Genomic DNA, 21,835 nt, shown 5'->3' on the forward strand with positions numbered 1-21,835 from the left:
TTTCTACAGCAAATTAACCGATGGAACACTCCCAAGGCAAACTGCAGCGAAAAATATTTATTTCAAGATTCAAGATTAAACCTAAGAACAAGCCTTGGCCTCAAACTTGGGTAAAACTACAAAGGCGATGGATGTTGGTGCTAGGTACAGTGGCGAATCGACAACAACGAGCACTGGATTCATAGCTGGAACACTGCCATCATCTCCCAGTTCCAACGGAACACCGTTGAGCAGCATTGTCTTGCTCTGGAGATTGCCGTCCTTGGCCGTCAGATGATACTCCTCCCTCTTCTTGGTGTCGCTTGATGGCTTACTTCCCAGCCATGAAACTGCTTTCCTGAGCCTTTGTGTGAAGGAACTGCCCTTCTCAAGGTTGGGTCTTTTACCAAGGCTGACGTTGATGTCATTCTGAAGAGTGACATTGTATCCAGTAGTGTTGCTTAGGTTGATCAAGAGAAGAGTGATGCCTTGCTGCAATTTGAAATGAACATTTTTAGAATGGGTAATCTAACCGACTGAAAACTAGACATAAGCTGACATCTTGGTGGAACAAATTCTCAGAAGACGAAATCTGTTATCTAGTAACTGCCAACCAAAATAACCATAGCAATTAAGCTTTAGTAATATAGTCCAAAATCTTCATGACTCGTCAAGCAATTCACTTGAAAAGGTATGTGACCAACTTACAAAGAGGTGCATCTCATACCTGTTGTCTTCTACAATGAGCATAAGCACGCAGCCTACGTGGTGCAATGACATCAATAGAAAGAACTCCATTGCCCATAAGCCGATGCCATAGTAGAGCACTGATAACAAAATAAATGGTCATAAAATATTTATCAAACCAACCTAAATCACCTTGTGAATTTCATAACTGAAGTCTTGCCTGTAGTAATCGGGATTTGGCCGAAAAGTTTGTGTGTCAAGCAGACCGTAGTTCCCACCGATGAGAGTCTGCCGGCAGAACACCTTTGTGTTATACTTAGATGCCATTCCAAGCTGATCTAGATACCTGCATGCATAAAAGAATTCCATTACAAACTCGCACATCATACTGGATCCCAGCATCAGAGAAGCTTGTGTCAACCATGAAAAGGAACGAGAGCTGACCAGATGCTGTTGATGAATGTATTTGACACCAGCAGGCCGCCATTGTTGAAAACACCACCACTTTCACTAACCCAAGCAGAAGCCCATGTTCCATGCCTTTGGATGGTAAGCTGCATGTCTCTATAAGTATCTTCAGCACGATCTAAGTACTTTGGATCCAATATCTTCCTTATAAGGTGAACATCATCCCCTGAAAACGAAGTGTCATTCTTGATGCATATTGTCTATTGACTACATTAGTTAGCACTGCTAATGAGAAAATGAGAACACCTGGCTAATATTGTAGTTATATTACTGGATAGAACTGATGACAAGCTATTTAAGACAAAAATTTGAAAGAGTAGCTTATAAATTTTTTTGCCCCTTCTAATGATTCCATGCAGCCTTTCCTTAACTCTTTCACTCGCAATTTTTATCACAAAAGAAAGCAATTAATTTAACCAGAATGCATCTGAAATAACAGAAAGTATAAATAATTTATCATTTGTCATCTCATTAAATTATAGAGCACTTTTTCATTTAGCAGGATCACATGTTTTTATTTTAAAAATACTAAAGCATTCATATCATATACGGATTTTTGGTATGTATGGTTTTTCCTACAAAAATGCCTAGCCATTTATTCAGATATATTCAAAATAAGCAAAAAGGCTATGAAATGGTTTTGGACACTGAAATAAGACTATTGGACGAGATTAGAGTCAAAACAATAAATCACATACCTCCTCCGAGATTATATACATGGTGAGTTAAGGCATTAACAACACCATGACCTGAAGTCTGAAGCAGCTGAGAATACCATTGTTGATCAAAAAATCCTCCAGGGGCTAACAGGAGTGGCTGGGACAGTGGCGCCTTATACAATTGTCGAAGGATGGATTTAAATTCAACTACATCCTTTCCGTAAAGTTTAGCATCAACTTTTGCTCCAATTCCATGCCCACTCAGCTCATTGCCTGGAAAAACAAGAACCTGTGTAAAATTGTGGTTCTCAAACTTTATCACCCCTTGTCATCAGAACTCACCAACTTCCCTTGCAACATAGTAAGTAGTACAAAAGGTTTCAGTAGAAAAAAAAAAGTTAACAGTATTACCGAATTCCCATGAGCCAACTGGATATCCCTTTGAGATTGTGTATTTTACAAAATCATATGCATTTGTGGAGTTCCATTTGCCTGCCCAGATGGAACGTCTAACATTGTACCTCCCGTAGAGTGCATTCACACCAAATGTGACAATTGCTCTGCAGATAGATGTTTGCTCACCCATTAGCTAGTTGCAGTTAGCATATGAAAACCTCATATAAGGCTTTCAATCCATTAGGAAAATACATTTGAAAATTCCCTCTTATGAAGACGTCCATGTATTAACATGTCATGCACATGCAGTTACACTGACAGGTTGAACTTATCATATCTTAGAGTATCTGCTAACAAATTAGTATTCCCAAAGATGTCTAGAGATAGCTTGTAGATATTTTTCTCAATTACCAGAGGAACCCACAAAATCCATATGTCACATTACATGGTTTGGTAATATGTGAGCTCAAAATGTTTTAACATTTGGCTACAATTAAGTTCTTACAGTACGGTAACAGAATGAAGCTTAAAATTAGAAGTCTCACCCTGTTTTCTGGAATAAATCATTCAGTTTGTCCCACCTATCCATACCAAGGCAACCAACTGAGAAACCAAACAAGCCATTGGACACATTTCTGAACGGGGAGCATGGACTTTCTGTTCCCACATCATAAACAACTCTATCTTGCAAAGAGCCTCCCAACCTAATCCTCAAATTGTCAAATGCTGCAGATAAAATTAAATAAGACTGTTTGAGACATGGAGCAAATTAACGGGCCATCTACCTGCCTATTAGGCCCTTATTAAAGGTACAAGGGATGACAAGTATTGAACCAGCAACCACTGATTGTAACTCCAAGGGCCTACCTTGAATGGCTTGAGCCAGAAATGGGTGATCCAAATCCTGAATGGATCAGTTGATGGCATGAAAAGTTAGTCCATAGTCCATACATCAATATGCATCTGTAGCCCACCAATAACAAGAGAAGAAAAATGACATAAAGCATACCAAATTCAGAATTGAAGACTGGCCCCATGGACACTGATTGTAGTTGCACTTCTCCGGGGGCCACCAGTCAATTGTAGCACAGACGTAGTTCTCATCCGTCTCAGCAATCCTAGTCGAGCCTTTAACTATGACCGTCGCCTCCTCCGGCTGCTGAGCCGAAGCCCAACGAGGAGCAGCGTGCAGGCAGATGAGCGCAAGAAGCAGCAGCCTCACCTCCATGTTTCGTTTTCCTACCTAGAAGACAACCACAAGCCAGATGTGTGTTATGCTCTGCAAGACTAGCCGCCGCACCATTTCCTCCTGAACAAATTCTTGGAACATAACGACTTGATGCGAGAAGCAAGTAGAATTCAAATTTTAAGCTCTAAGTTTGCCCGGACCCTCGGAACTCAACAACCGAACACCGGACACTAGGCAATGCAAATGCAAACCGGATCACGATTCAGAGCAGCAATTGTACGAGCAAAACTTTCACCAAGAAAAGATGCCATGGTTAAGCCGGGGAAGGAAGCAAAGAATTCACCTTTCTCGAGTAAAACTTCGCATCTGCCGGAGAAGCAAGCGCGGATTAATCGAGATATACCTCCGACGCCGGTCGCACTGGCGCAACGCTCCTCGTTCCCGCAGTCCCGGCCCCAGAAAAGCCGCGTATGGGAGGGAGACCCCAGGAGTTCCGCCGGAGATCCGGGTACCGGAGGCGGATTGGGAGCTCAGGCCGACGATCCTCGGGCTTCAACCACCGCAGATCAGCGGCCTTTTGGGATGCTACTGCTACGCGCAGCAGAGCCGAGCAGCCGGGCGTTGCGGCTGCTGGTGGGCTGCTGGTGGGCTGCTTCACGGAGCAACGTGGCCACGTGAAGACAGGAGAGTATGCCTCGATACGCCTGTCTGGCCGTCTCGATACTCTGCAGTCTGCAGCACAGCCAGTCAGCCAGAGCGCGGTTGGGTTCTTTGATTCAGGTGGTCTGTTTGTCTCGATGACTACGATTTCCTCGCCAAGAAACTCATTCGTTGAAACTTGCTAGAAAGCGGTATGAGTGAATTCTATTTCTTTTTTTCTAAAAAAATATAGATCAGCAACAGCTGTGAAGATTCAGGATTTTAGCACGAGTGATGGTCTGCTGAAACATATGGACTGTACTTTATGGGAATTTGTGGATTAGGTGAACACGAGAGCAGCCAGACAGTGACACTGTGCCCACTCCCCCTTGTTCACTGGAGATTTGCTGCAATTAGGCAGTGTTTAATTCCCAAACTTTTTTCTACAGTATCCGTCACATCAAAATTTTGAATACATGCATGGAGCATTAAATATAGTTAGAAAAAATAACTAATTATACAGTCTAACTGATTCCTACGAGATGAATCTAATGATGTTAATTAATTTATGATTGGACATTAATTGTCAAGTAACAACGAAACATGCTACAGTATCCAAACTCAAATTTTTTCACCAACTAAACACCCCCTTAGTTGAAAACACACGCAGAGATCTTGTGTCCTGGGTCAAAAGGTTTTGATTAGCAGCTGCCGTACGAGGCGGTTTCGTTCCACCATACCAAGTCATAAAACCACGTCGCAGGACACAAGCACGTTTCAGGAAAGTTTTCCATTTCCCCGGCTCAACAGATAGCAGTTGGGGGATGCTTTCCTGTTGCTTCAGCTTCAGTCCAAGAATCCAGCCTGCCGGTGCGTGCACCAAGGCAGCGTTGGATCCAAAGGCATCCCCCCGGTTGTCATCCTGCAGATGGGGGCACTCTTCTGATTTTGCTGCGGTTTTGCAGATTAGATTCCGTGATCAAGGTGGTTATGAGCTTCGAGGGCGACTAATTGTGCCTTTCAAGGAAATTTGCAAAGCTCGTGCACGCCTACTACCACCTCGAACGATGCCGTACAACCACCTGAAAACAACTGCACGTACTGAACTAGTGATGAAGATGAACCGTGCGGCCCACAACGAACTCCGGAAAGGCCTAGGCAGATTAAAACATTTTCTTTGGCCGATTAGCGCGTCCGTTTCTTGTCGTGGTACCAATACATTCTCTTTACAGACAAGTTTCATGTACTATCCAGGCAGCGCAACCATTCGGCTCTGTACGAAGGGAGGCACCTGATCCTGTCTGCACACGCACTCGTTCTTGCGGAACTGCGCAGCTACGAAACCGCTGATCTTCCTTCTTCAGGAGTGCAGTCTAGTCTTAGTCTAGTCCGTTACTCCGTTGCAATGTGCTGAAGCATGAACGCCCTCGTCTTGCCGTCTGGTATGAGCCCCATGCTCCGCATCTTCGTGTACACCTTGTTGGCTAGCACGATCTTGCCTCGCAGACACAGCCCGTGGATGACGGCGTTGTAGATTGAAGAATCTGGAGCGACCTCCTGAAGACGGTTCATAATTTATCAGTAGACAATACATTAAAAAAAGGAGATTTGGGAGCACAAGAACTACAAACAAGTACCATGAGATAATTCTGCAGTTTATGCAGCATAATAAGTTGTTTGGGAAGTTCGACAGCTATCAGGTGTTGTGTTGATACTTGATAATTAATACATTGTTGTTCTAACATCCATAGTATTATTCAGTAATTTACACAGCCATACCATTAATGTACATATAATATGCAGGGTGAGAAGAATCTGGAACTTTTTGCAACTCTTTCTCTCTCTCTCTCTCTCTCTCTCTCCAAGTGTAGATAAACCAAAACCATACAATCTAGATGCTTGCAAACCCTAAATAATTGGAGTACAAAATTAATCATGTCCTCCAAACTGAACATCACTAGTGTAAATAACAAAAATACACTGGGAACAACCTGTAACTAATTCTTGAAATGTTTTAGAGGCTAAAGATGCAAACATGAAATAATTGTTGTACAAATTAATCGTGCGCTTCAAACTGAATATCACTACTGTAAAGAACAAAAATACACTGGGAACATTATGTAACTATAATTCTTGAGTTATGCACAAGAAGGCTTTTATAGTACCAACAAAATTCAGGAAAATCGGGCCTAGGCAAAAATCTACTGAAGGTTCTCATTTCCTATTATATTGTTCAAATCCTTTGCTCATAAACCAGGAACTATGGGCATATTGCCTATAGCATATTTGTATCTGGCCACAAGGTTTAAGCACTAACCCTAGAAGATTGCTTGCTAATCGAGCAAAGATAATGCAGCTTTGAGAATCAAAATCAGAGTATCAGCCATTCAAGGTTCAGGTTTGAGAACAGCACACCAACCAACAATTAAGCAAACAGAAATTCAAATCTTTTCTGCCTCTCCAACAGAAACAAAATAGAGAGAAATGGAAGTAGTACCTCTAATATATCCTCTACTTCATTCCAAAGAGATCCCCAGATGCAAGCTCGTATAACAGATAAATGTGTGAATGTGTCTGGTGAACACCTTTGGTTAATCATGCGCTGGTACACTTTAAGAGCAACTCTTGGCTCGCTAGCAACCTCACAAGCACCTATCACATGATTGTAAGATACCACTGATATTTTGAGTCCACTTTTTTCCATCATCCATAACAACTGCAAACCATGTTCCCATTGACCAAGCCTTTCACAGGACATCAAAGCAATGTTGTAGAGATGATCATTTAAGAGCATCGGATGATTGGTTTTAATTCCTTGGAAAAGCTCCAGGACATCCCAATATCGCCCAGACTTATATAATGCTGACAGTAATGCACTCCATGTATATTGATCAGGCTTAAGGCCTGAAGATGTTAATAGATGGTACATCCTGAATGCAAGTTCATCTTGACCAGCCTTCCCGAGTGCATTGATCATTGAATTGAACAGAATGATATTTGGCTCCATTCCAGCACTGAGCATTCTGCTAAACGTGGCCAGGGCAAACTCCCACTTGCCCTCTTTGGTGCAGGATGCAATGATAGCCTTCATTATATCTTTACTCGGATCAAGTCCATTCTGGAGCATTTCCTGATAAGAGGCAATAGCTAACTCAGCCTGCCCACATTGCACAAATATGCTGACTAACAAATCGTAGGTCAGTAAAGTTCCATTCAAAGAACTTTCCTTTAGCCTTCTCCATAGTCTCTCCACAAGCATCCAGTCTTTTGCTCTTCCACATACAGATATCATTGTATTATAAACGATCACGTCGACGATTTTCTTTGAATCTTCCTGTTCCTCAATCTCATTGAACATTTTCAATGCAGAAGCATAACCCTCATTGCTTGCAACAGCCTTAAGAATCAAGGTATATGTGTGCCCTGTTGCCATTCGTTTCCCCTTCATGAACTCAAACATCCTCAGCACATCAGCCAACGAACTTTTACGCACATAGCAAGATAAGAGGGAGTTGCAGGCATGCGCGCTTGGCTGCAGCCCAGACGCGCGCATTGAGTCGAACAGCTCAGTGGCACTCCTGACCTTGTTGGATTGGCTGAGCTTTATCAACCTTCTCGACAGCGTCTCTTCATCCCTCTCCTCCAAGAAGTGCAGCCTCGACCCACGATGCTCAGATTTCCTGTCCAGCTCTGCCGCCATCGCCGGCGGAGCATTTCCCGCGCCCACCCCGCCCTTGTCCACAACGGTCGGCGGCCTCACCGGACGCCGACGCAGCCCGCGCCTCTTGCCACCATCATGGCCATCAGCACCACGTGGATCACCATCCAGGCCCCAAACCGCAACGCCAGCGTCCTCCTTGCCGGCGACCTCGGACTCAAGAACGCAAGGAGACGCCCTACAGATGCAAGCTCCGGCCGTAACCATGGCGGGGCTTGAAGCCTGTATCTGGCGAGCGTCAACTCTTCTCTGGCCTCCGCTTCGCGGACGGAACCTCGTGCCATCACCACCGCCCCGTTTCCCGCGCGGGGGCAGTTCTTGGCCGAAGGAGCCGCAGCTCGTGCTGCAGCCGCTCCAAACTGTAGCCATGGCCGCGGCGAATGGTAACGGAATCCAAAGATTTCATCAACACGCGGGGGCTTTCTTTGCTGATCCGGGAGAAGAACCCAATCCAACAAAGGCGAAATCGACGGAATTGGGTGAGAAGTTGCGCTTCTAGATGGATTGGAGAAGGGGGCGAGCAACCGCGAGAAGAGAGCGAGGCAGCAGTGGACGCAGCAGAGTGGATCAGGTGATTAGAGATGATGATTGGATTATATGGGCCTGATTTCTTCTCTCTGGTGGGCCTGAATATTTGGTTTGGCCCACGAATCCTAGTCCGTCCAGCCTTCATTTTGGCCCAGCAGAAGCGATTTTGATTTTATCTTTTATTTTCGCGTAAAAGCAAAAGCCAAAACGCTAGTATGAACACTCCATGCTAAATGGTGCTTGATTCTGAGTGACTGAACATCGAAACGACAAAGAGAACCAATGCATTGCGGGCTTCTTCTTTTCTCTTTTTTTTTTGAAGGGGAATGCGTTGTGGGCTTGCATGGTACTTTCCGCCTCAACTATCTGACCTAATGGTTACTTCTGCAACAACCAAAATTTGTAAATCAGTATCTCTTTTTTTTTTGAAAGACCTGGACAACTTGTCCAGCGTTCATTAACAAGGAGAAGAGAGTTTACAAGGCGCGTAATACAGCTTCCTTCCCAGACAGAGTGCTGGGAAGGCCAAAAGGAAAAGCTACTACTCGCGCATTATTGGATCAACTAGTGAGCCAAGGTGTCTAGCTCCAGCAAACACCCGAAGTCTGAAATCTTCAGTATCTCTTTAGGAGAGAACAAATATCAACTTCTCCCTTTCTAGGGCACTGAGGCGGTATAAAGTGGCTTCTTTCAAAAGGGCAAATCTAATCTAGATTACCATTACAGAATAGATTCAGCACTTAGTGGCAGGTGATAAAGCACATTTTTCTTCCTTGAATATTCCAATTCATAGAAAGGGCAAACATCGAGCTGAAGACTGAAATGGCAAGGAACAGGTTTGATGGTTTGAATACTGCACTGCCATCTGTAACTCTGATTGTCACATGATACTACCTTACTAGCTATGCTCATAGTAGTATAGTACAAGAAACTCGAACAGTTACCAAACGTAACCCGCACATATGCCGATTTGCACCAACGAAAGTTATTCCCTGTATGCTTCAATGGAATTAGGCTAGCTGTCTTCAGAGTTCAGCCAACGGCGGAAACGGTAGGATCGGAGGCGGCACTACGGAGGGAAGAATATCACACGCTGGGTCCCCACTCCCCAGGACGGTGCAGCCAAAAGGAGCCTGGATTCTTGAAGGCTTCCATGGGGATAAAGCGATCCCATCACTCCTCTTATTACCTGCCTTGGAGACAACAGTTTTGCTTGCTCTCTGCCTTCCCTCTCGTCCACCATCTCTGTATGCAAGCAAGCAGTTTTTAATACGAGGCCTTCGCTTAGTGCTGAAGCTGCTTGCTGTGCCTTGGAGCAGCTATTGGGCTTCTCTACAAATACTTTGCGCGCCATGGACGGCGACTTGAAGAAGCTGAGGTAAAGCAGGTGCCTGCAGCAGCATCTAGACCTCAATCTGCTGAAGGGTTTGATCTTTCATCCTTTTGCCCGGCTAACCGTGAGCTTCAAAATGCTTTTATGCCATATTGTTCTTGTTAAAAGGCTTCATGTTTTTCGAGACAAAAATTTCTGGGCTTCCTTTTTGGGATTAGTGGTTCTTAAGCCTTCTCCTTAAGAGTTGAAGAGAAAAGGTTCCAGCTTAATAGAGATGAAGAAGTAGCTCATATGCCACATGTTACGGATCAAATTCAGAACACCACCTTGCGTTCTTGTGATCGTTAGACAATAGCAGATTAAGATTTCACGATTCTTTTGCAGGGTTCGGTTCTCTGGAGTAGGAAAGGGAAATAACTTTGGAAGACAGACTTCGGCAGTACCACCACAACAAAGCGCAGCTCTTGGAAGTTGTAAGTGATTAATATATGGTGATTCAGCTTTTACAAACATGGGAGCACAAAAATCATGTGAGTTTAGAAGGTGCCTTGATTGTTATTCTAGTATTCAGATAGTATTACATTTCTAGTCACTATGATCAAATGGTTAATTTACGTTGTAAAAAGTGGAGGTAAAGCCTGGAGCATTTAAGCATTCAGATGATCTGAACAAGGAAAAGCACACACCATAGAGGGATGTGCAGAAACGAGTCATAGTTTCTCCAGAAGAAAGAAACCCATCAAAATGGAAGCAAAAATCTGACAAACTGTCGTTGCCACTTCCAGCTGAGATGAGCAGTGGCGGGGAATATGACGCTGCATTCGCAGCCACAATTGCAGCAGCAGCATTCGCAATTGCTGCTCGAGAAGAGAAGCTTGCAACTCAGAAGAACCCTATACCCATCGAGGCGGTGCCGCCTGCCCTGTCGCCAGTCAAGAGAGCAGAAAGCATGAAAAGACCTGGAGGAGGAAGCAAAATCTCAAGATGGTTCAGTGGCAAAGAACCCGTTGAAGATGATGATGACGGACCAGGTAGGTTAAACACGTTTACCTTATTCCCAACCTTTTGGCTCGTGTGCTGTAGCAAAACCTGCAAATCTCTTTGTGACAATTCTGCAATGGATGATCCTTTCAGTCAACGTATCTGTAAGGAGGCCGCTGAAACCAGCACCTGGAAAGCCTGAAGATATAGCTCCAGATCATAAGGTGACACCAAAGATGCTTGAAACTTCTATGAGTGTAAAGAAGGGTTCAGGATCCTCCAACAAAACAGCAGATAGGAAAGGCAGCAAGAAGTTTGAACAAGAACAGGCGATTCAGAAAGTCCCGTCGGCCGTCAGGCCAGCTACATCGTATCATTCTAGACAGAACGGAGAAGGCACAGCTGGAGTGACTGCTATTGGTGGCACGGGAACCAAGGCTGAAGAATGGGAGAAGGCAAAGCTTGCAAGAGTTAGGGAAGAGTAAGTATTCTTTTTATTCTAGATTATGCTTGCCATTTGATTGACATGCTGATATGGCCATCATTTCATCAGGTATGAAAAGATGATCGAGACCATAGCTGAATGGGAGACCGAAAAGAAGGTGAAGGCGAGACGCCAAAAAGAACAGAAAGAGGTTTTTCTTGTTAATTTATAGTCTGAAGAACACAGCACTTTAAATCCAATATTCCCTTTTTTGAGAACATTCTATGATACAAACTCTGGAGTCTGGACACAAATAGTCAAATAGATTATTTTAGGAAGTAATCATGACTGATTAAATTGATGAGGCTGAAGAATCTGAGAACTGAACTTAAATTGCAGACCAAGTTAGACAAAAAGAGAGCAAAGACACTGGAAGAATACAACCAAGAGATGACAAGGATCAACAAAGTTGCTGGAGGAGCAAGGTCGATGGCGGAGGAAAGAAAATATAATGATGAGAAGAAGATCAGAGAGAAGGCGTACAAGATACGATCCACTGGAAAGCTTCCCCGCACATGTGCTTGCTTTTGAGAAAAGATCAATACTGTGAAATTTGAAACAAAACGAAGGGTGTAACTTGAAGGTTGTAAAAGCCACAAAATTGTTATGTATTGTAAGATATATTTGGTTTGACAACTGATGAAGTGATGAGTCTATAGAATTCCATGCAACTACCCACTGAAAGCAATATCTAAATGTTTGAAGGGTGTATAACTGAGGGATAATAGGAAACATCTATGCATCAATACTCAAGATGAGATATACTAGTGTCTGTGTTGGACAGAAGGATGCGTATAATGCGTGGGATATATTGCTTGAGCTCCTTGGGCTGATTATATAGGAGTACATAGCTTGGAGGGCAAGTAACCTCTCCTAGAAATGAGGAAGGTTATCCCGGAATTACAATCAATTCTAAACTAACCATATCCCCGGAGTTGCCTAATATACTCTTAACAGTCTGACATACCAAAAAATGCCAGGAGTAGGTGCAGCAAATAAAGAACGTACCCAGTGCCGTAGGCTCCCGCACTGTGCGGGGTCTGGAGGAGGTTATTAGCGGGAGGTCTTTCCCACACACCGTGCAATGTGTAGAGACCACCGCTCGAACCTGTGACCTCTCGGTTCACAGGCGGCAAGCACTACCACTTGCACCAGGCTGCCCTTTTAGTAGGTGCAGCAAATAAAATCAACTTTTCTAATATAGCATTTAGGAAATCCAAGCCAAACAAAAGCACACTTGATTTTACAGTGTTTGATTGATTTACAATTAAGTAAACTTAAAACACTCATTCCATGGAACCAAATAACTATATACTATCTGTAAACCTTTTTAGCAACTCTTGTTCTACAGGATAAATCTGCTGTACAAACTAATACATAATCCTCTCTATCAGGCTCAATTCTGGAGCCCATAAAAGAAAAGGAGCACGAAAGTCAAACGCAAACATGGCAACCTTTGAAAGACATACATATTCTATTCAGCTTCCTCAGGTGCATTATCCTCATCATTAGGAAATAAATCTTGGGAACTACCAGCTTGTTGTGCGGATGATGTGGGTTTGCCATCCTGGAGAGAAATGACTGTTTCAAAAGCACCGACTAAAGCCTTTACCTTGCTTTTCCTAGACTCCACTAGCTTACTTGCAGTCTCTTCGATTACATTATTGAACAATCCTTGTGCATCTTTCTTCTCCTGTGCATCTTGATGCCGCAGTTTCACACCGGGAGATTCCATATCTGGGTTAGTAGGAACAACATTACTTGTGCTATTCCTCTTGTAAATCCTTCTTGTTTGTTGGGTTTCACGATTCGAGACTTCATTTGCAGACTTTCTTCTAAATTTCAATCTCCTTGGGCCACTGCTATCTGGTGGGAGTTCTACAATTTTGCCCCTCTTAAACTTCATTTTATAAGGTGTAAGACTAGCATCATCCAGTTCAACAGTGGAGATTCTTCTTTGTCTTGGGTCACCAGATTTTAATGATTCACCCCTATCTATGTTGATTGTTGCCTCTTCATCTTCTGTACCAGATTCATCTGATTCACTTGATTCAAAATCATATTCTTCAAAAAATTCATCATTTGATAGTTCTTCTGGTGACTGTGAAATAAAAACCTCTGATTTCAGTCCATCCCCTTCAAAGGTATTTTCATCATTCACGCTTGCTAACTCACCAATAGCAGAATCACTTGGTTCAATTAGCATAGACTTAGGCTCCTCCAGAACTTCACCATCTGATGATGTTTCTGAAATTGATTGGCAGTGAGAAGTATTGTTATTCACCCTAGCATCAAAAACTTCATCAGCCTTGGCATTCTCTTGTGCATTTCCAGAAGCAAAGTCAAGACAAGAATCAGGCTCCTCCGCATGTTTTTCATCAATCGCCAGTAGTTCTGGGGATGTTCCGAAATCTTCGCTAACTGCCACTTTGTCCTTACCTTCAGATATTAGAGACTCCACAGGCGCATTAACTTCAACTTGATCATCCTCAATTTTTGAATTACTTTCAATTAATACAGAGTCATACACATCTGCATTTTCGACAACTATTATATGTTCTGATAATTGGCAAAGAGCTACATCATCAGCTTGCCTATCTTCATCCTTTGAAGCTTGACTATGAATGATATTCTGTTCTGCTAGTTTATGTTCTAGATCAGATTCACCTAGCATAGCATTGAATTCCTGGCCATCTAATGATTGTTGCAGCTCAAGAGTGATGGCACTTTCCAGGTGGGCTTCGCCTGCTATTGATTCACTTTTTTCAGTGCTTCCTACACCATCATTATCCGAAATGGATTTACTTGTTTCTTCTGATGCTGGTTGAGAATTGACTCCGTTTTCTGTGGCATCTGGAGACAGTTCTGCTACTGTTGACTCAATAGAATAGCTCCTAATTTGCATATCATCCTTTGGTTTTTCAACAGAAGCAATTAGCTTGGGCTCCACAGATAAGGATGACCCAGACATATTTACGCCTTGCTTCCCTTTTATAATTGCATCACTTGATCTGGTAGCACTCTGTTCAGGTTTTGCACGCCCTCTAGTAATAGTTGCTGCTGGAGATGCAACCTTTCCCTTCGTAGTACTTTTATCTTTTGAAAGTAGATAATGACTAGAAGACTGAGATGGAACAGGCACTTGTTTAATCATGTTAAGTTTACTGGGATATGAGCCTGGCTTCTTATGCCTTGGTTGATTAACTGTTGTGACTTTGCCCACAGTAATAGATTTCTCAAGTGAGGCCTTCTCTGGAAACTTTGACTTGGCAGGAAATATGGCCCCCTTGGCTGGCATTGTGCCCCTTTTATCATTTTTTTTAAGTCCATCTGAGTACCTCAAATTTGTTGGGACCAGAGTTGAATACTTCTTTCTTCCATCAGAGTTCAAAGTTTTATTTTCAGCTGCTGTAGCTGTCAGAGGAACCATATGTTCATTGGATGCAACACCTTTTCGGTTTGCTGATGCTATTCTGGGTGCATCCCGTACAGCTTCACCCAGAGATATACTCGACTTGGTTCGTGAAAGACTCGTGTTTCTGACATCCTTGGACCTATCCAAGATAGCTGATCTGTGCAACGACAAAATTTTCAGATGAGCAGGGAGTTTCTTTCTTCCTCCTGATAAATTCGGCTCCTCTTCAGAAGGATTTTTGTGTCCATACTTGCAAAAATCATGGCATGAGCCTCTAGAAGCTCTGAGATAATTTGGCACGGTCTTCTCATGCTTTTTTGACTCTGGAGGTGAAGCTGAACTTGTAGGTGTGGTGCCATCAGGTGAACTCTTTTCCAAAGCTTTGGACATTAAGGTCTTCCAGAAGCTGAGACGGTGCTGGTGTCAGATGAATGTTCTTCCTTTTGAATTCAAAAATTTTAGGCTGTTGAAATAAAGAACATGTGTCATTTCTAGAGATTTGCACGACCAGAAACTAAGAATTCACATAATTAAATAAAGCTGAAATTTTACTTGAGCAATACTTAACTGTACTAGTTCCAACTATCTTAAAAAAAAATCACAGAAATTGAGCTAGATCAATTTCCTGCTAATGTTTCATTAGATAACTGAATATTGAGTGCAGGATTTGCACCACGAGATCCTAACTATTCAAACCAACAAAAAGGAATCCTAGTCTCTTTGATAATTTGCCAGTTTGAACAGCTCGAATGGAAATTATGTGAAACCATATGAAAAATAATTAAATGAATTAGAGAAAAATACTCACATCAGAAGCATACCTCCTAAAAGCAGGTTCCTGCAGTCGTTCTCCTCAATCAGCAATCGTTAAAGAGTGCATTCAAATTCCATGATGAGTAGGTGGCCTGAATTCGAAAGGAAACAAGGTCATCAAGATAGCATATTTCATAGCCATCACTCATACATTAATTAAAGATTTGTAAAATGTGCCCATCATGACTAGTTTGCTTATAGCCAATAAAGTGCCCACAACCAATCATATTACAGAATTTCTATATGAAGAGTAGGAGAAGGGGGAGGGGATGAACATAAAGATCTTGACGAGCGTCTGGATGAAAGCAATGGAGCAGCCAGAATGTGACAGAACACCAAATAAGAATTCAACCGTCCATGTCTAAAACTAGCATACGAGACCGTAAAAAAATAGCATACGAGAAGGCACAACGGGTAACCATTTCAAAACCGAGCTGTCTCTATCATACTTGATACAGTACAAAAGTCCGAATACAAGGCCACAACTGAAAAGATGTCCAAATCAGGAACTATTTATCTCACAGTACCTTGAAGTACTCTCCAAGTTAAGTGGAGATTTGATCACTCAACTATTTTTTTTTTCGAAATGAACTCAACTATTGGGCCAAAAGAAAATAAGATGAAGAAATCAGTCTGAGGGGCTGTTTGGATCCAAATCTTTAGCCTTTGGTTTAAATCTGAACCAATCCCTGCCTATACTAGAGCCATCTTTTCAGATACCTCATCTAACTAACCGATCTTTAAACAGAACCAATGTTTTCCTAGCCAGGCTGTCTTAAAAAACACTGCTCCACAATTAGTCTTTCCAGCTCGAGGCTGCAAGGACTGATGAGTAAAAGTGCGAGATGCCAACCAAAAACCCCCACGCAAATTTACGTTAAAAAACACGGAAACAAGTGGACCAACGACATTAATCTGAAAAACTGTACCTTGACCGTGGTAATATATCGAACTTTGAAAAGTAATCGCTAACCGAAGGAACTGAAGAAAGACCAAATCACGCGTATTACACCAAGCAGAATCATTGTTCAAGTTACATAAACGTGACCAGAGACTTTTGCTCTTGACATCCAAACTTCAATCTTTCTTCGTCAAATTTTAATCTTCGTAAACAAAGAATTGCTACAGAATCGATCGGAGCGGCGGCCAACACACGCATTGGCGCCCGCCTAGCCAACCCCCAGGAACCAAGCCGCATCGCAGGACGCCAAGAAACCAGACGAATCAAAAGGGATCGCACAAACCTAGACCAAGACGGCAAAACCTCACCGGACCGGAGCAAAGGCAAGGCAAGATCATACCTTTGAGAGATGGCAGAGGCCCCCGGCGGAGCCTGCCGCCCTCGCGACCGCAGAGGGCGACCGAAGCGGCGACGGCGGTGGAGGAAGAGAGGCGGTGGCGACGCGGCTGGCTGGGCAGGTAGGCAGGCAGCTGGCCAGCGCGCACAGCCACCCTTCCTTTTCTTCCGGGGGGGGGGGGGGGGGGGGGGGGGGGGGCTAAACCCAACCCAATGGCGGCGGCGGCGGCGGCGGCGGCCGATTCAGCTTTCCGCGTCCTGGCTGTTGCAGCTACCTTTCCTGAGCTGACCCTGCCGTTTACCATTTGCATTTGCTTTGCCAAATTTCCTGGGAGATCAATTTAGTTTTTACCGTCATCGTACCGTAAGTGAAACTGCGCTTTGCTAAAACACCATCGAGTGTGTACGAATGACATAGGACTTGCTCCATCAATCGTTGACATCGCTCAATAGTAGCGTTTCAGAATGCATCTCAAGCATTAAACTCCACATGGTGCTACAGTGCGATATTTCATTTCTCAATTGAACATACAAGTTCTCTGGACGATTCGACTTACAGATATACTCCTTCCATCCTCGTCCTCGAATATACGACACGCACATCTCCTCTGAATGCAACTAAAACTGCATGTCAGTGATGACACTCTACTGTGGCTGGTGTTGATTTGGTGTAAAAAAAAATATTATTAGTTGACTGCAGAATATAGTACCACCAATCAACTACCATTGTCCATGGGGAATCGTAATGACTGGGAATACTACTGCCGTGAGTGGAGTAGATCACTAACCAAAAAGACTCCATCAATTTGACTTGCTGCTTGTGCGTTCAACGCTGCGGGAAGCTGGGAAAAAAAAACTCGGTACTGTACTAGTAGCACGAGTACGAGTATTTGCGTGGGGGTGGGGAGAACATTTTGGTACGGAGTAACTGCCAAGCATGCCGTATGTGCAGCATCCCATCTCCCACCGGCCATCGCTAACAATAGCCTTGTTTGGTTTGGGATGGATTGTAGCGCTAGTGAATAGTAACAAACTTTCACCAGTAATTATGGTGTCAAACAAAGTCAGTTTACAAAACCAACTTCAGAACCCCCGCGCTAGTGACCCTGAAGAATCTAATGAGGTCTTTGACCGTGCGATTAGAAGATGGTTACTGTAGCATCACTATAGCTAATTATCGATTAATTACCGTCATTAGATTCGTCGCGAAAAATTACACTCATCCCTAAAAAGATTTTGCAAATAGACTTCATTTAGTGCTTCATGCATGCGAGATTCTTTTTTCTGGATGTGTGCGTGCTAGAATTCTAGCATTGCCAAACAAGGCCAATGCGCAGCGCAACACGTACGCCGCGTCGATCATTCATCCCCCGTCCGTACAAACCGACCGGAAGCGAGGCGAGATCTGCGCCGGCAGGGCAGCAACCAGCAGCTGCTAGACGGCCGACGCCGACCGCGCGGCGTCGCGCGCGTAGAAAAACAGCAGGTCGTCGGCGGCGGCGGGGCACACGCGTGCGTACGCGTCGCGCGCTCCCGCGCACCGGTCGATCGACGACGGCGCGCTCCGTGACGGATCCCGGTCGCCGGTCCGCGGACGAGGAGCCCATGCTTGGCGTGCCACCTTCTCCGCCTCTCGGATTCAGATCGAGGGCATGGGCGCGCGTTTGCTGCCTCCGATGCGCGCTGATCCCGAGCAGTAGGCGCGCGGGCGCCTTCGTGACTGGAGGAAGATGAGGCAACCAATTGAGGCTGAGGCATCAACCAATAAAAGCACGTACGGGCGCGATCGGATCTCGCGTCGATCTCCCACTTCGTGATCGCGTTCTCCAAAGATGCAAAGCAGTGCGACTTGCACGACCAAGATGATCGATCAGACGGCCGCGTCCCCTCTCTTTTTTTTTTTTTGGGAAAATTCGATTCGTGCCACCACAACTCCGTGAAATTGGGTGTCACGTTCAAAATCATGCCACTCAATGGCATGGATTTCAACATGAAATCCAACTTCAAGAAATTGTAGTGGCATGGATCAAAATGACCCCTCTTTTTTTTTTAGCTCAGGAAGGGTCTAGAATTTCAGCTAGTAGCGCAACAGATTCCCCTGCTTGAATGTGATCCTGCATCTTTTATTTTAGGTCAATCTCAAATCATAGTTTCATTGCACAATTATCAAAGATAAAGACTTGGTAACTGAATCGGATGAGTGTCATGAGAATAAAATTTCTCTCACATAAACTATCCATTCTATTTTCTTATAAATATCTTGCCACATTAACAAAATTTACTTATAAAATTTTTATGAAACTCTACTGAGACTGGCCTATCTTCGCAGATCAACATTATCTGCGCTAGTATGGTTGGAAAAAGAGTGCAGGCTAGTACTGTGGATTATATAACGGAGAAAGGGGAAGGAGTCGACGTTCAGTCCGGCCGAAAGCACGCACTTAACAACATCATCAGGTCATCTTTAGTACCACCGCTGATGGTAAATCAAATGATTAGTTGGGCCAGGATCGATCAGCATCTTGATTAGTAGTACCGCGTAGCTTTGATCGCAATCAATCATTTAATACGAAAGACGCCTAATTAGTTCACTGCTAATGGCAGCACCGCCGCATCTCGAAACCAAAATCAAGCATGCATGTTTTTTCTTTATCAAACATACCTGTATTTGTCGGGTAACATGATTAGGAGGCACCCTAACCAGGAGACTAAAATCAACCTAAAAACGCAAACACATGTTAGACAACCGGGCCCACGAAGGCCTACAGGCTCCTTCCAATCCGAAAGAAAAGAAAGGACTCAAAGAAGTCCAATACGCAGCCCACGTACATAGTGCAGCCCGTTCGCACCCCCTCGAACCCGCGGGGCAATCTCCACCTCGCTCGAGGGCCTCCCGCCGAGACCCTCGACCGCACCCCGCGTCACCGCCTCGCTCGAGGCCATCCCTCGACGGGAAGGACAAACGGCCCTTCCGTTCACCCGCCCGCCGTACGGAGATATTAAATTCCAACCACTCCTCCGCAGCATCCGGGTCAGACGGCGTCAGGCAGCCACTCCGCGCAGTGGCTGTGACCGGAGTCCCGTCCGCCAACTCCGGTCACTGCTCCACCATTCCGGACGCGGTGGCGACACTGTGGGAACCTGCGACGCAGTGCAAGACGTGCTCGGCACTGCTCCAGCCACTGTGTTGCCAACTCCCCGTACTTCCCTCGTGTTCTCCCCTCCGCGGAACCCTCGAACGGCATGGGCACGGCCCGAGCCTTGACCAGGATAAGACCCTGGCCTGCAGGACCCTCGGAACGTCGCCACGACACGCCTGGAGGACGGTACTCCCTATAGCAACCACCACGCCGCCCACTGGAGCTACAAGGACGCCGGCGCGATCTCCGCAAGGGCAAGGATGATGCCTAGGATGACTGCCACGCCATACGCCATACCCCCCAGTGCACTTTGTACAGTGCTTGACCACTGCACCCCCGCGATTCAGGGAGAAGACGACGACTTCTGCGATCTCCTGTGCATGTACACCGCCCTCCTTGTGTCTATAAAAGGGGGAGGCGGGCTCTATCTTAACGTTCATCGGACACAACACTCAGCACCACTCACAGAACGCACGCGCTCTTCTGAGCCCCGATATTGGCACTCGCCTCAATCAACTCCTTCTCTAGCAGAGATCTGGGAGCTTCCCTCCCTCTCCCGCCTCGCTTGTACCCCCTACTACAAGCACCCCCGGTGCAAGACAGTACAGTGCACTCGCACTCGCACACCCCTTTGCTGGACGTACGGCCCTGCGGCCGGAACCAGGATAAACCCATGCGTGACTGTGTTGCCTCCTGCATCAACCATCTGGGACGAGGAACACGCAGCATTATCACTAGTTGGGTCCGGACCACCGAGTCAGGACACCGACAGTTGGCGCGCCAGGTAGGGGACGCTGCGTGACATTTCTCTTTTGTACCCATTTGATCTCCAGGAATGGCGAGCAGATCCAACCCATTTCTCATGGGTGCCTCGGATCCGCTCCCAGCGGGATACGAGATTTGGTTCGGGAGTCTTGAGTTCAGGGCAACCGACAACGGTTACCACATGGAGCTCCTCTCGCCCTGACGCAACCCCGACGCTCCGACTTCACCAGCCCGGCGCAACAGGCGCTCGGGCCAGCGCTCGCGACAAGCGCGCATGGAGCGGCGCAGGGCGGCACGCCTCAGCTCCCCACGTGGGTTGAGGTTGGCATGTCGCAGCTCAGCGTCGCGGCCGACGGAGCCACCACTTCGTCATCACGTGCTCCGGCGCCATCTGCGCCGGCACCACCATCGACTGCAGCTCCAGTGCCTTCCAGGGAGGGTGCGACTGCGCCGTCGCCCTTTTCCTTTGGGATGCGCAACGCTGCCACCTATGCTTCTTCATCCAGCACCAACTTCACCGAGTACGAGGATCTGCCGGGTCATCACCTCCTCTCGATCCGCAACCTCATCGCATCATCTCCTGATGACTCCTATCCCGAGATGGCGGGCTCGATCGCTGACGACATCAACTTCTTCATGGACAGCTTCACGGTCGAGGAGGCCGAAGACTATTTCGGAGTCCGTGACCCCGACGTCTTCCGCTCGTTCCAGCTTGCAGCGGCTTACTACCTGACCTGCTCCGAGGATTCCAGCGAGAAGGATTACGATCCCACTCGGAAATGCTTCATGGCAGAGCTGGCGGATGGGGCCGTCGAGGAAGCGTCGAGCGACAACGGGAATCGCAGGGAGCATCCACCTACGAACCAGGTGGTGGCACCCGCACCAGCGAATCGGGGGGGGGGGGCAGTACCCCCCCGAACCCCGCTACTTTGTCAAGCTCGGCGTCACGGCAGGCGCAACTGGCACAACTCACGGAGCTCGAGAAGAAGCTCGAAGAGGAGCGTCGGCAGACACGACTGCTGTGTTCTACGCTTGAGCAGGAGCGCGCCGTGCGCGGTGCGCGGGCTCAGGCGGCAGGACGCGTCGCTCAGGAGCAGATTCTGGCCGACGACAATGTTGACAAACTGCTGGAACTGAAAAGGGCCAGCCAAAAACTCATCGCTTCGGCTTACCTGCTTCAAGCCATGCCGGAGCCCTCTACGACCGAGGGACGCAACATGCGTAATGAGGCAAAGATGCTCATCCAGCAAGCTGCAGTCCAGCAAGCTGAGAGCTCTGCATCTCGCATGCGCTCGGCGGCTTCGAAGGACGGAGGAGCAGCGCATCAGGGCCACGAGGCCTCGG

The 21,835-nt window shown here is 45.8% G+C and overlaps 4 protein-coding genes across 11 annotated transcripts; 1 reads left to right on the top strand and 3 right to left on the bottom strand.

Moving 5' to 3' along the window:
• Positions 1-21: 21 nt before the first annotated feature.
• LOC120691015 (heparanase-like protein 1) lies at positions 22-4,118 on the bottom strand. 2 transcript variants are annotated; one of them, XM_039973964.1, is made up of 10 exons: positions 3,722-4,118; positions 3,199-3,432; positions 3,057-3,093; positions 2,735-2,915; positions 2,205-2,353; positions 1,833-2,066; positions 1,111-1,300; positions 887-1,012; positions 707-806; positions 22-471 (listed from the first exon to the last, which is right to left on the bottom strand). In XM_039973964.1, exons 2-10 carry the CDS (start codon positions 3,415-3,417, stop codon positions 82-84), a joined length of 1,626 nt encoding a protein of 541 aa, XP_039829898.1. In that variant the 5' UTR covers positions 3,418-3,432; positions 3,722-4,118; the 3' UTR covers positions 22-81. The 2 variants fall into 2 exon arrangements, with proteins under 2 accessions (XP_039829898.1, XP_039829897.1); XM_039973963.1 differs by having other exon boundaries at positions 2,735-2,921; positions 3,722-4,078.
• A 1,018-nt stretch (positions 4,119-5,136) lies between these two features.
• On the bottom strand, positions 5,137-8,304 carry LOC120690910 (pentatricopeptide repeat-containing protein At3g29290-like). The gene is made up of 2 exons (XM_039973805.1): positions 6,515-8,304; positions 5,137-5,574 (listed from the first exon to the last, which is right to left on the bottom strand). Exons 1-2 carry the CDS (start codon positions 8,102-8,104, stop codon positions 5,410-5,412), a joined length of 1,755 nt encoding a protein of 584 aa, XP_039829739.1. The 5' UTR covers positions 8,105-8,304; the 3' UTR covers positions 5,137-5,409.
• Positions 8,305-9,392: 1,088 nt separating this feature from the next.
• On the top strand, positions 9,393-11,739 carry LOC120688098 (remorin-like). Of its 6 annotated transcripts, none has more exons than XM_039970264.1 (6): positions 9,393-9,720; positions 9,981-10,126; positions 10,382-10,627; positions 10,731-11,058; positions 11,131-11,212; positions 11,401-11,739. In XM_039970264.1, the coding sequence occupies exons 2-6, from the start codon at positions 10,108-10,110 to the stop codon at positions 11,590-11,592; spliced, it is 867 nt and encodes a 288-aa protein (XP_039826198.1). In that variant the 5' UTR covers positions 9,393-9,720; positions 9,981-10,107; the 3' UTR covers positions 11,593-11,739. The 6 variants fall into 6 exon arrangements, with proteins under 6 accessions (XP_039826198.1, XP_039826200.1, XP_039826197.1 ...); XM_039970266.1 differs by having other exon boundaries at positions 9,395-9,720; positions 9,981-10,069; XM_039970263.1 differs by having other exon boundaries at positions 9,395-9,641; positions 9,981-10,069; positions 11,131-11,179; positions 11,401-11,735.
• A 537-nt stretch (positions 11,740-12,276) lies between these two features.
• LOC120688097 lies at positions 12,277-16,777 on the bottom strand. Of its 2 annotated transcripts, none has more exons than XM_039970259.1 (3): positions 16,591-16,777; positions 15,298-15,381; positions 12,277-14,939 (listed from the first exon to the last, which is right to left on the bottom strand). In XM_039970259.1, the coding sequence occupies exon 3, from the start codon at positions 14,864-14,866 to the stop codon at positions 12,536-12,538; it is 2,331 nt and encodes a 776-aa protein (XP_039826193.1). In that variant the 5' UTR covers positions 14,867-14,939; positions 15,298-15,381; positions 16,591-16,777; the 3' UTR covers positions 12,277-12,535. The 2 variants fall into 2 exon arrangements, with proteins under 2 accessions (XP_039826193.1, XP_039826194.1); XM_039970260.1 differs by having other exon boundaries at positions 15,285-15,381; positions 16,591-16,759.
• Between the last annotated feature and the right edge of the window lie 5,058 nt (positions 16,778-21,835).

This window comes from Panicum virgatum, chromosome 9N (assembly GCF_016808335.1).
Source record: "Panicum virgatum strain AP13 chromosome 9N, P.virgatum_v5, whole genome shotgun sequence".
Lineage (NCBI taxonomy): Eukaryota > Viridiplantae > Streptophyta > Magnoliopsida > Poales > Poaceae > Panicum > Panicum virgatum.